This window comes from Xiphias gladius, chromosome 16 (genome assembly GCF_016859285.1).
Source record: "Xiphias gladius isolate SHS-SW01 ecotype Sanya breed wild chromosome 16, ASM1685928v1, whole genome shotgun sequence".
NCBI classification, from domain to species: domain Eukaryota; kingdom Metazoa; phylum Chordata; class Actinopteri; order Istiophoriformes; family Xiphiidae; genus Xiphias; species Xiphias gladius.
The window spans coordinates 24,520,497-24,533,652 of NC_053415.1; the positions used below are offsets into that span (position 1 = coordinate 24,520,497).

The 13,156-nt window shown below is 46.5% G+C and overlaps 1 protein-coding gene across 1 annotated transcript in view; it reads left to right on the forward strand.

Annotated features, from left to right (window-relative positions):
- The first annotated feature begins 2,355 nt into the window (after nucleotides 1-2,355).
- The window catches only part of kalrna (kalirin RhoGEF kinase a), a 135,345-nt gene continuing 124,544 nt past the window's right edge, over nucleotides 2,356-13,156 (forward strand). The window contains exon 1 of the mRNA XM_040148029.1: nucleotides 2,356-2,615. Coding sequence (XP_040003963.1) covers nucleotides 2,549-2,615 — 67 coding nt within the window. The 5' untranslated portion in view covers nucleotides 2,356-2,548. The remainder of the gene's footprint in view (nucleotides 2,616-13,156) is intronic.

Sequence of the window (13,156 nt, forward strand, 5' to 3'; positions counted from 1 at the left end):
CAGTGTCATTGAGCAGGTCAGCAAAAAAAAAAAAGAAGCCCAAAATCATCCACTTAAACTGGCTTGAGCGAGGCTTTAATGGGGCCCGCTGGGGCTGTCAAGCCTAACCAAAAAAAGAAAAATCATAGGACAATGACATTATACAATGACCTAGCTGTTATATGCAATACTGCCCACTAGGTGGCAGTAGCACACAGTGAGAGCCTACAGACGCTGGAGCAGCTTGCACATGGCTTCCATGCTAATGAGGTGGTAAGTGAGAGGAGGAGGGCCTCAGACTGGCAGGCAGGACCAGAGGAGAAGGGGTGGGTGGGAGTGAAAGGGGCACGTAAAAAAAAAATGGTTTCCTCTGGACCAGGGCCAAGGTACAGGCCGGCACCAGAGCTGGAAGAGTAAGGAGAAGGAGTAGGACTGATTTCCCGGTCAGAAGTGTCACCTGCCATTCCTTCACCCAGAACCTTACCTAAAATGGGCCTGAGCAACACAGGCGGGTGGAAAGAGCGGAATAGTTTTCCTTCATCGGTTGTCGTGTTGTAAAACTCAAAGAATTTAACCGAAGCCATGGAGACAGGTCCCGCTCCACCCAGAGGATCACATGTGGCGGGAAAAAAACGACGGCCGCGGATGCTCCTGTCTGGGAGGCACAACGAGTTGGCAGGGCGCGATCACTCGGGCCTCACAAATTGGTTTGTCATCCCGGTAACGTCGCGGCCGCGTCACCACCGGCCAAACGCTGTCCGAGCCATCGTGTCGGCAGGGAGTAAGACGCTCGATGAAACCTCGTCTGAAAATATGCTACCATCCCGGACGTCCTCCAAAGCAGCTTTTTTATTCGGCTCCAGTGCCAGATGTTCGTACAAACGCACCCGTTTGGTCCCGCAAAAGTGATGTGAATACCTCCTGAATCAGATTGGTGCAGGAAAACCCCCCCCCCTTCTGTCTTCTTTTTCCGTGACAGATAGCAAGACACTGGGTCAGCGTTTCACATTCAACTCTTAAACTTGGCAAATCCAAGCCACCGCGCTTGAAATCCTTTTTTTTTTTTGTGTGTTTCCTTCTCGTGGTCCTGAAGCTGTCACAGAGGATGGAGAGAGACTCATCGTCAACGTAGAACAACGCCAGACTTCTACAAGCCGCAACCTTTATAAACAAAAGAGATTGGCGGTTGGTTTTCAGGATTCTCTGTCATGGAACAGAGGATTATGCGAGGATACCGTAGCCCATGCTGTGGGAATAAAACCCCTAGATGATTCCCTCTGGAAGGCCAGGTGGGCAGACTGACCAAGACAAAATTTCATGACTAATAAATAATGGACAAAGAAACTGAGAAAAACTATGAATGCAAAAGAGACTCATTCCACGTTGTTTATTTTATGTGTTACTGTCACATAAAAAATGTGGGCTCGTGTAGAGCTTTCCACATTTTCTTCCATTTACAGCTCTTGTTCCATTTTTCTCGCAACAGATGTGACGTGGGGACAAGAGGTCAAAAGCATTTAAAGCTTGGACTTTCCGCGGTCACATCCAGTTGGGGGGTAAACGCGGGGGGCAGCAGAGAAGGGATCCCTCCCCGAAGACGGGCTGACCCGCCGAGCAGCAAGCGTCCCGCGCGTGAGGGTCGACGGAGGGAGCAGCTCCGAGGGTACAATGCGGACGTGGAGCAGTCGTCCGGGTGCCACCGAGCAGGGGTTGGACCTGGACCAAGAAAGAGAGACCTGCAGATCCTCGACAGGTCACCAGTCTATCACAGGCCAGACAACGACGGGCAGCTCACCCCACCTGCAAGTCCTTGGACCTTAGGAGGAGCAAGGACCCGCCCGGGGCTGCGCATACATGTGAGGGGACAAAACTCCAGGGTACTATTCACACCGAAAGGTAGAAGGGACAAGAGAGGGCGAGCGAGGCCCCCCACGCGCTCCCCCGCGGGAGGATCTCCTGTCATTCGGACGGTCAGACTGGTTCCCTTTAGCGCCACCATCAGGACAACATTTCAGATTTGCACCCAAGACCAGTTCAAATCAAATGAGGACATTGAAACTTGCAGCACTAATCAATGCTGCACAGAGATGATCTTTCCAGGAATAAATAATAATAAAATAATAATAATAATAATAATAATAATAATAATAATAATAATAAATTGTGGTTGTTTCTGTTTGACATTAATTTATACAGGCTTTAACACAAATAATTTCTTGCCAATAAAGGTCAATGTTTTGAATTGGCAGAGAGAGAGAGAGAGAGAGAGAGAGAGAGAGAGAGAGAGAGAGAGAGAGGAGAGAGAGAGAGAGGGAGGGAGGTAGAGAGACCCTGGCGGACAGCAGCAGAGGGAGGTTGGACCGGGAACAATAGAGAGAAACGAAGCCAGCCCCGAAACACCAAACAAACCGAGAGGGCGACAGAAAGAAAGAAACCTAGAGAAGGGGATGGAGGCAGAGGGAGGGAAACAGAGAACATGTAAGGGATAAAGACGCGGGGATTTTTCCGGACGGGAGGGCTTTATTTCTGTCTTTCTTTGTCGGTGGATTTTATTGAACCGGATTCCGGTATGAACCCTGCAGAAGCGGCCGAGGAGGCGCCCAGCGACCCCGACACTGATGCCTTCTACAAAACAGGTAGGAAGACCCGGCAGCCCCGCTGGAAAAGAAAATAAAAAAAAAATAAAAAAAAAAATAAATCACCAAAAATCTGCCACAGGAGCATGATTTAAACAAACAAACCAAAAAACCAAAACAAAAAAAAGCAACCAACTGTGCCGAATGTCACCAAGAGCCGCCGGAGCAGGCACACGAGACCAAGTGAACATCAGCAGAAATCTGCAGAAATCCAGCCGAAATCTGGAGCGTGCTTTCGGCCAGAGGGCGAGCAGGCGGCGGATCGTCGGGATTCAGCCCCGAAGAACGTGAAATGCTGCTCTCCGCGCCGCCGTTGGAGGGTTTTACATGCATTCACTGTCTAATTGTGTCTGTCTGCGTGTGTGTGTGTGTGTGTGTGTGCGCGCGCGTGCGTGCCAGCGCGTGCGAGTACGCGGTAGTGTGAGCTCATGTGTCTGATGCTGACGGTCTCTGCGAAGGAGAGAGGAAGAATTTCTACAGGAATCGCGTCAGATCAGCAGCTGAGAGGCTCCAGATATCAGTTCAACGGGCCGCCGGATCAAGATGTATGTAGTTGTGTTAGGGCTGTAGCAACCACGGTGTGTGGTGGTTTGCGCCTGTGTGTGTGTGTGTGTGTGTCACAGTGTGTGTCTTCTACTGATGCATGTAGGGGAGAAACCCCCCCCCCCAGAAAACAGAAGATGACCGATCCATCTGACTAAACTGGTCCCAGTGGTCAGAGGGTGAGAGAAAGTGTCTTGGGCTGTGTGCTGGATGTGATAATGGAGATTGTGTGTGTGTCTGACACCTCTACCAGGGCATTATGCCCAAACACACAACTGGGGCTGCAGCTGGCCGCTCTTGCCCTCGTCGATTCATCTATTCGATCGATAAACGTTTCACTTTCGTCTCCAAATCGCCGCCTTCCAGCCGCTCGTTTAGTCTGGCCAGCAGTCCGGACGCAGGAGGGGCAGAAGCTCGGATCTGGTCGCCTCGGGGGTTTTTTCCACTTGCTGAAGTTGACCAGCCGATCCGTCCAGCGGTCCAACGGCACGAGCCCGAGCGGCAGCCGCTCTGACTTACACGAAACCCCCGGCCGTCCTCGGGTTCCAGCTGCCTAAGCGGGGGAATTTTGCTGCTTTTCTCCGTCCCGCATCCCTGTAAATTGAAGATCTTTTGAGTTTCGGACGACTGGTCGGACAAAACGCGGACTCAACCTGTGAATTCTCTGCCACTTTGAGGACCAAAGGATTAATTGGTGAATAATAATCCAAATAATCAATGAATATATATTGAAAATTGGAAGTTACAGTCCTAATTTTAACTTTATGTACGACTGAACTGAAGCCACTGATTCCATTTACCAACTGGCCTGTCGATTACGTGACTAATCACATCCAAGTATTAACACGCAGGCCAGACCTGTGTTTTATGGCGGTTTTATGTGTTGCGAGCTCTGTTGTGTCTGTTTGTGTTGGATACTGACGCTGCTACTCGGGGCTCAGTAATGGAAATAAGTCTGAACACAGCGTTATCGCAGGGTTAGGTGAATTCAAGTGTGTGTGAGTGTGTGTGTGTGTGTGTGTGTGTGTGTGTGTAAAACAGGGAGCAGGGAAAAAGGAGTCGAATATGACGGCAATAATAAAATACATGTTATCAGTTTAGGAAAGCGGTGACATATTGGTGACATGTTATACAGAGTACACCTACACACACACACACACACACACAGACACACACACAACACAGTATGTGTACTGGAGGGGGACACACCCTGGCTCTCCCTCTCTCTCTGTCAGTGTAATTCAGTTCAATAACTTTATTATGAACAATCCTGCCAAGGTCATTTATCAAACCAAACACACGCCGAACCCTCTGCGAGACACTGTGAGCGCATTGTCTCGAGTAACAGGGCTCCGTGTGTGATCCTCACCTCTTCGTCGTTCCCATAACACGAGATGACTGTCACTTGGAACGTTTCCAGCAGATGGACATGGAAATTCTCCGGTTGACTCATCTGTGCAAACAACGAGGCAACTGTGCTGAAAATAAAACTCTGATTCTCTGAAATCGGGTCAGAGGTAGAACGAGTGTAAGACCGAGGCCAGTGGGGGTCCAAGAGAGCGTGGAGGTCAGAAACGACCGGTCACGAAGATGAGCACTCTTCGCCAGGCTGCTTGGAAGGGCCCACGTTGTGTGCATGTCAAATCCAATTTCAATGAGACAGTCTTTGTTTAGCAGGTGTGGTGCAGTGTTTTGGGCCTGGAGTGGATCAGCGGTCCAGATGTTTTCAGACGAGGGTAGAAATTTGAGTTGCATCTTCTCCATAGGAAAAAGCCACGAGGCTCGTGGGTCCTGTAGTATTCCCCGTACCTAGTGTCACGTAACGTACGAAACTGAGAAAAAACCGGATTTGTATATAGAATGGAACGTTTTTGTTTATTGTAGGGCTGCAACTAACACATTTGATTCTAAATGAAAAAAAATATTCAATTTACAAAGATCCAAAACAGAAAAGCAGCAAATTCTCACAATTTAAAGAACATTTTTTAAAATTTTTTGCCAATTAATTTTCTATTGATCCGGTAATTGATCCGCTGACTGATTGTTTCTGTGCTGGTTCGTTGCTAAAAGTAACTCCCCAAACGCAAAAGTGCCGTCGGGAAAACTACGTCTGTTATCTGTGTGTGTGTTTATGAAATGATGTCAAATGACAAGACGTAAGAGGACGCAGTGAGTCCCGCAGGCTGAGAACTTGTTACGTCGGACACCCTAGAGACCTTCAGGGGTGGACCTTCACCAAACTGATCCGTCAACTCTTCGCAGCAGGGAGCTGTCATTTTCTGTTTCACCGTGCCCGTTTTCTTGTTGTTCGCGGCGCTGAAAATAAGCCGGAGGCTCCGTACGAATGTGTTTATCTCATATCTAGAGAAAGAATCGCTCGTCTACGCCTGGGGAGCAGCGGGAGACGTACAACTCAGGTCCCTCACAGCCAAAGGCGAGTGTCCTTTGGAAATGGGAAGACCCAGACCTGAGGTTCTGAGTCTGAATCCAGGTCATTACGCCTCGCACCATGGGCTCCGACACGCAGTTCGTTGCTTTAATCAGTGTTGTTTGGTTGGCAGTGTTCCTTGAGGAAGAGGACTTTCTTTCTTGAGAGGACGATCCACATACATGGGCGACGTTTAGTGATTCTTGTCGACAGTGAAGAAAAACAAAAAAGCAAAACAAAAGCTGTAGGTACACATCAACACGCACCGCTGCGTCTGAACAGCTGGGAGAGCGACGCCGGCAGACGTCCCTCCTGCTCGGCTGAATGTCTCTTTGACTTTAGTGCAGAGGAAATTAGAGATGGCTCTGGACCACTTCATCATTTCAAAAACCAATTTCACGCTATCAAGTATCTGCCAATACTGATACCAATCTGCTAATGAGCCACTCATAAATCACTCCGCATCCTTCTGACATTGTCTCATAAAAATGAATTCAGCCCTCCTCTTTAGTTTTGCCACGCATGTAACATCTCCTCCTTTGTTGCCACAGTGGGTCCTTCCTTATGGATTCAGTCGGTCCAGAGCGCTGTCAGACTTGGTAATGAGATACGAAGCGCACGTCAGCCTCATGCTGACTTCCCTCCTTGGTGCCTTATACTTGTCGAGTACAACCTTGTCTTCTCAGCTCATCTCCTTTCATTTGTCATATCGGCTTTCACTTGCACGATGCTCCTGCGAGTGGTTTAAATCGAGTTTGTGATATTTACTGTTCCAGCTACCGATTCGGCTCCTCAAAAAAAAAACCTCTCAGTACAAGCTTTGCTTTCAGCTGTTTTTGCTCTTTACTTACTTTGTGACATAATGTAATATGGTTTTACCTAACACGCTGCAATGTGTCAAAAGACAGTTCAGCGTGAGAATAACCTCTGATAGGAAACAGATCAGGCTCATTAGACTCTTGGCTTTGACTGATAATGTTATTGAATGGATCTACAGGTAGGATTTCCATGGTATTAATGCTGTGAACAGACATAAAGATATATAAAACCTGCAAAGACCAGACACCGCACGCGCGGCATGAAGGCCACTTCAACCAGCACACGCAGGTTTTTTTCAGTCTCAGTCTTTAGACAGCCAGACAAGCGCAGTGGATGGCAGGTAATCTGCAATGAGTGAATGAATGCATCAGAAGAAGTTTAGTGTTAAAGGCATGTCGATTCCACAGAAACTTGAATCATTTTGTGTGTTCCTGTACCAAAATGAAAACATACAGCCTTCAGAAACACTTCACCCTGCTGGTTCATGCAGGATTTTGTGCAGAAAAGACGAACAAATGGAGGGAAAATGCTCGAAAAGGGCGGCTGTGGCTCGGGTGGTAGAGCAGGTTATCCGCTGATAGCAACCCGCATTGCACGATACCAAATCAGAAATGAAAGAGAGAGCAGAAAAAGAGTCATGAATACATACAAGTACTCATCATCTGCCAGGCTGCAGTCTTAAAACACACACACACACACTCACCGGAGAGCGTAGACGGCACGGCTGCTCAATGCTATGCTAATCAGCCATTTATAAATAGGATCCCAAATTACCAGACGGAAACAGGAAGCAGCACGCACGCATTCATACCTACACACATGCAATCAGAGTGCAGCGTCTGAGCGTTTATCAGACAACTGACGCCAGCTGTCTGTCAATAGCCGCTGCTGTTGCTAAGCTGCCGGAGCAATCATAAATCACCCTTTTTCTTCTTTTATTAGAGTAACAGACGATAACAAGTAGAAGCCGGTTATGTCATTCTGGTCGGCGTCGTGTTGGAAACAGGTGAAGCACAGCGGCTCCTCGCCCAGGCATGCTGGGAGATTAAGACTGTCCTCGCACCAAGTGGCCGAAAGCTGAGGGCTGCGTCGAAGTGCTAAGTGCAGCAGCAGATTCTTGCTAAATGCTGGCTCGTGTAAATCTTCTCCACAGAATCCAGTTACAAAGGCCCAACCTCTCCCTTGAAATACAAAGTTAATGCATCATTTTATCTTTCACGCTTTCCTTCACACCGTCACTGAATCCCAGTGCGTGTTCTTCATACTCTTGCGGTGCGGAGGGAAGCCAGCGCTCACCGTGTGGACGAACAGGTAGTTGGAGATTATTTTCTCAGGTAATCTGCTGAAAAGCCACGAGCCATGTCCGTAGCCACGGTGCTGTTTAGTAAAGGCACAAAAAAAGAGAGAGTGTGACTCCAACAGAGTGCTCGTGGGATCATCAGCCAGCATCTGAAATCCAACAAAACTGTTGGGGGAGTAGTCCAGCAATTTTTGTAAACTTTCCGGAATCCTACGATCTGATAAGGGTTTTAACTTTTCTCTCAAAATCCCATTTTTCATACTTCACCCAGCTACTTCCATCTCTTCTCGCATGCACGTCGGAGTTGAACGGCATCGGCGCCTCCAGGGAGAGACTGTCCAAACTCGTGTGCAGTTATCAGTTATTGGTGCAATTCATCACATCCAGGCTACAAGGACATGAGAGTTCTGGGAAAGGTGTCGGGGAACCAGCGAGATGAACCCGAGAGGAGGATCTGTGGATCTGCGTCGGCTCCCACGTGTCCCCATATTTAAAATACGCGTACCTCAATGCGTGGAGGTTATCGGATGGGATCGAGCGGTTTGCAAACAGAGACGTTACATAGATGGATGACCAGTAATCCACTCATTCACCTTGATTCAGACAGACACACACACACACACACACACACACACATTGCTTCCTCCAGGCTTGGAGCCAGATTAACCTGCAATATAAACACTCAAACTCAGGGAGAGAGAGAGAGAGAGAGGCCGACAGACAGAGAGGGGGAGAGAATTTGGATGGTACTTATTGTACTTACTTTAATAATTGTACTTGTGATCTGTAATTTTGTTTGGTAGTGCATAGTATTGCTCATCAGAATCCCAGGCTGTAGTTCGGACAGGCTCACGTCTAATCAGAGGTGTCATTAAAATCAGTGGCTGAGTTTTTATGCGACGGGATTAAAGCTGAGGATACTGGCTGTTGTTTAAATAAAGCTTAGTGTTATCACACTGTCAGTAACACTACTTGGACTAATACTAATCCAGTGGTATTGCCAGCACTGACACTGGTACCTCCGATCATTTGCTAACATGAAATACATATTAACAGACTTATTTCACCACAGTCAATCCACTGAACATCTCCTGCACTGACTGTGCATGTAGGTGCGCAGCTCCTCAGTGGAGCTTGACACCGCCAATATGGACCCAAAGCAGGAGTTGGTCTTTGAAGTTTTCACTGGAAACAGTTAAGAGACTGTGAAAACAGACACAGTAGATTCAGTGAGAATTGTCACAAATCAGAAAAAGATGAGATACCATTGACGAGAGTCTGACCAAAGGTGTTGTAAAAACAAATCTGTACAGTGAATTAGTGGTAAGAGTTCCTCATGCCAGAAAGAAACGCAGTATCACCAGCTGAAGATCAACAGTTAATGGAAAAAAAACTGGCTATTTTTCAATGTGTCCTTTCCTGAAAACCTCATTTTCATGCATATTTTTTTCCAGAAATTGGCTTTGAAAAAGTGGGAGGTCGTCTTATATTCAAGGACTAGACAATTACGTGTTCCCAACATCAGACATGCTTTCTGAATGCCGAGAGTACCAGTGTAACACGGCCTAATGCAGAGAGTGGAATGTGGGTTGTTTGCAGGCTTAATGTTGTGAGGCTAGCAAAGTGTTCTCCAAGTCCATATTTAGTGAGTCTTTCAGGGTTAGTCAGCCAGTTTAACCCACAGAAATTTCTGAAGGCGCGTGTCATGTGTTTTTTTGCTGCCACGCAGGGAATAAATTCATGACGACTGGAAACGAGTTCATGGCGCCTCCTGACGTCTTAACTGCAGGATTGAACCAGGGAGAAAATCTGTCACACAATCAAGACTTACAGCTGTTACAGATGGTGAGGTCAAAAAGACTGAAGTCTGAAAAATGCGAACTGTCAGGGAAAGTATTTCTTAACTGCTTTACCGGAGATATTGTGAGTATGTGACTGATGGAAGAGATGCACAAATGTGGGTTTTATGTATTACCGTTGCGTAGACAAACGCAAAACAGATGAATGGACCAGATTGAGCTTTGTACTCCTGTACCATTCAAAATCTACGCGGCAGAACCGGAGCTATTGCCTTTTTTAATCCACGCAATCCTCTCCCTCGTCATAACATGGCACCTGCGTTACCCACGATGCAACTCCGCCATCAACAGTTCAGTTGGAGATTTGGCTGCGTTATGCTAGGGGAGGCTAATGTAGTCACGCTGGCCTCAAGCAGATGAAGAGCAGGCTACAGAGGTCTGGTAAGCCTTCATTTTAATTTGCGAAATTGCAGTCTACAGTCTCAACCGATGCTGACTAAAGTGACAGTCACAAAAGCCACAAAGTGGAGCCACAAAAGGTTTTATACAACTTTTTTTTCATGTATGCCGTAGTATTCTCCAGCACCTGTAAACAGAATTTGATGTTGAAAATCGTTGGCGTTTCCCTTTGACAGTGCACATCTGGCCCCAGCAGAAAGTAGTTGACAGAACTAAAGCTGAATGAAATAGCATTTTTCAGCTAATGTTTTAACTCCCATCTATTAATAATGAGCAGAAATCCAGACTCCGTCAGAGGCAGCAAACATCTGTTGTGTCTAAAATTAGTTCTCTTACAAGAAAAGCCTCATCTCTGTGAATCTATAGTCATCTAAAGTTTCAACGTGCATACTGCTTTGTTTTCATTACACTGCTGGGAGCACTGGGGAATTGTATACGATATGTAGAGTTAAAGGGTTTCCAAGAGACACTTATGTGCTATCTGGCAATATCATGATATTAAAGCGTAATATCTTAAAGCAGCTTTGGTGCTGGGCTGATCCTTTGACCCGTATGATCTGTCTGTTAACTGTTGATGCAGCCGATGCGTCCACAGAATCAGCATTGGCTTTGTCCAATCTGTTATAGCTTAGAGCTTGATCAGAGTGTTATTGGTAGTAGCACCAGTGTAGTTTCTAAGAGTACTGGCAGTAGTAGTAGTAGTAGTAGTAGTAGAAGCATTAGCAGCAATAAAAGTCATACTCTATGTTCATTTAGCCTTTGACTGTCTTATCTCAGTTACATTTTGATATTTTGAACATTTCTCTACAGGATGATGGATTTGCCAGGAGGTTTTCTTCAGTTTGGTACAACCCACGAACTAAATAACTCCTGTTTAATCAGCCAAATACTCTGTGTTTAGGTTTACGTGTAGCACATGCAGAACATAAATTCTGAAGCGTGAATATTCCACCTGGGCAGCTTTACTAGTGGGACACTTCTGTGTGTAGCCAGGCGGCGCGGTCGGGTTAAGCCCTGGATGCAAAGCTAATACTGTGTGGCCAACACGAATGAGAAATTAGAGCTGGGAAAGCCTCCCATGTCATTTCGATCCGACGTCTGGAAGCGTTACGATTTCCCAGTACATCACAGTGACACCAGACAGAGAGTAGAACAGAAGACGACCGTGGGCCTGTCTCTATGTTTCTTGAAACAGAAATATGCGAAATAATTTGCAACAGCATCAAAGTGTCTCTAATATAGGACCCGAGCCCTGCTGTCTTGTTCCCTCACAAGTCAGTCCGTTTCATGCAGGCTCTGTTAACAAGCAAGAAACTGCAGTTGAACAGGGATTATCCACTGTTCTGCCAGCCAATCCCAATGAATGGACCTCAGAACAACACAGAGCTTCTATATTTATGATATTTTCAATGAAAAAACTAAGCCCCACAGTGTGTTCGTCCACCTCTCGGTACTCTCTGACTTCCCTACCCTGTTATAGGACAATCAACGCGGGGCCTTTTTGTTTGGGACCTGGAGAAAGGGCACAAGTATGCACTTTCCTTTTAAAAAAGGGATAAATAATTTCCTGCAGCAGCTGAGAACTGTAGATTTTAGCAAACATTACTCGGAACAGGAGGGAACGTTGGGGTCTGTTTTCAGCCGCAGATTTGGTGTGTTAGTGGGTACTCATGGCAGCATTGATGGCGTATGTGGGGTCCACTCAAAACAGTGGGCGTGTTCGTGGTAATGAAAGGAATATGTCGCCCAGTGTGGAGGTGTAGCTCATTCATGTGTTTGGATTAAACCGTATCAGGTGGTGGCTATACAGACAGTGTTTGTTCATAGGATCAGTGCTGAGGTGGCCTCAGTGGACTTTTTCATCACCTCTTACTGTTTGTTTTGTTTTTGGGTTTTTTTTTTAAATTCACTGATCATACAGTTTCAGTTGCTTGAGACTTACAGTAAGAACCACGGCCGACGGGTGGAGAGTCCTGTTCCTTTAAATGAGGCCTCAGTCCTGAGTCATGGTGAGGAAACTTGGAGGGAGGAGCTACGCATCAATTATTGAAGTGTGTGTCTGTGTGTGTGTGTGTGTCTGTGTGAGGGAGAGGGAGAGGAGAGAGAGAGAGAGAGAGACTCCCACACCTGCTTTCATTAGGAATAATAAGATGCTGCTGCTGCTGAGGAGAGAGGCAGGGATTCCCTCCTTCCCTCCCTCCATCTCTCTCTTTGTCTCCCACTCATACACCCAGTGTCAAGAACAGTGGCAGATGGGTGTGAAGAATGAAGTGTGTGTGTGTGTGTGTGTGTGTGTGTGTGTGTGTGTGTGTGTGTGTGTGTGTGTGTGTGTGTGTGTGTGTGTGTGTGTGTGTGACTGTGTATGTGGGATGTTGGGGTGACAGACAGGAACAGGGAGAGAGGTAGAGAGAGGCAGCTTAAGTGGATTAGACCTTATTACCCACCAGGGGACAAGCGAGACAGAGAGCTGGAGGGACTGAGAGAGAGAGAGAGAGAAAGAGTGTTAAATAGATAAATACAAAGAAAGGATTTCCTCTCCTCCTCCTCCTTTTGTCTCCTCCCTCCTTAAAAGCTTTCTAGTCTTTGGACAGCTGCGGCCATATGGTGTGTGTGTGTGTGTGTGTGTGTGTGTGTGTGTGTGTGTGTTAGTGTAATGAGCATCCGTTTTGACTATAATCGATCACAAAGACATTTTACAGACATGTATGTGAGTGTGTGTGTGTTACTAGCTGATTAGTGGTGCTAGCTAATAGACCTTGATGTTATTAACTGCTGTGGGCAGGTGTTTGCCTTTGTCTGTGTGTGTGTGTGTGTGTGTGTGTGTGTGTGTGTGTGTGTGTGTGTGTGTGTGTGTGTGTGTGTGTGTGTGTGTGTGTGTGTGTGTGTGTGAGAGAGAGAGAGAGACAGACACAGGAAGCTTTTATCCTGATTGACGGAGCAGCAGAGAGCTTTTAAGCAAAATTGAAATAGTAGAATTTAATCATACTATTATTTAAAATCTACTTTCCATGCAACATGCAACATTTTTTTTAACAAAGTTGAGACCATTTTATTTTTAGAACCCAAAACCACATTTTTTGTCTCTGAAGACATTTTCTCTGTCTTTTGTCTTTAAAGTCTGCACAACGTGTGAGACCCTCTAAACTCCAGACCCTCAATTCAGTGAAGAAAAACTCTGCATGGTAACAATATT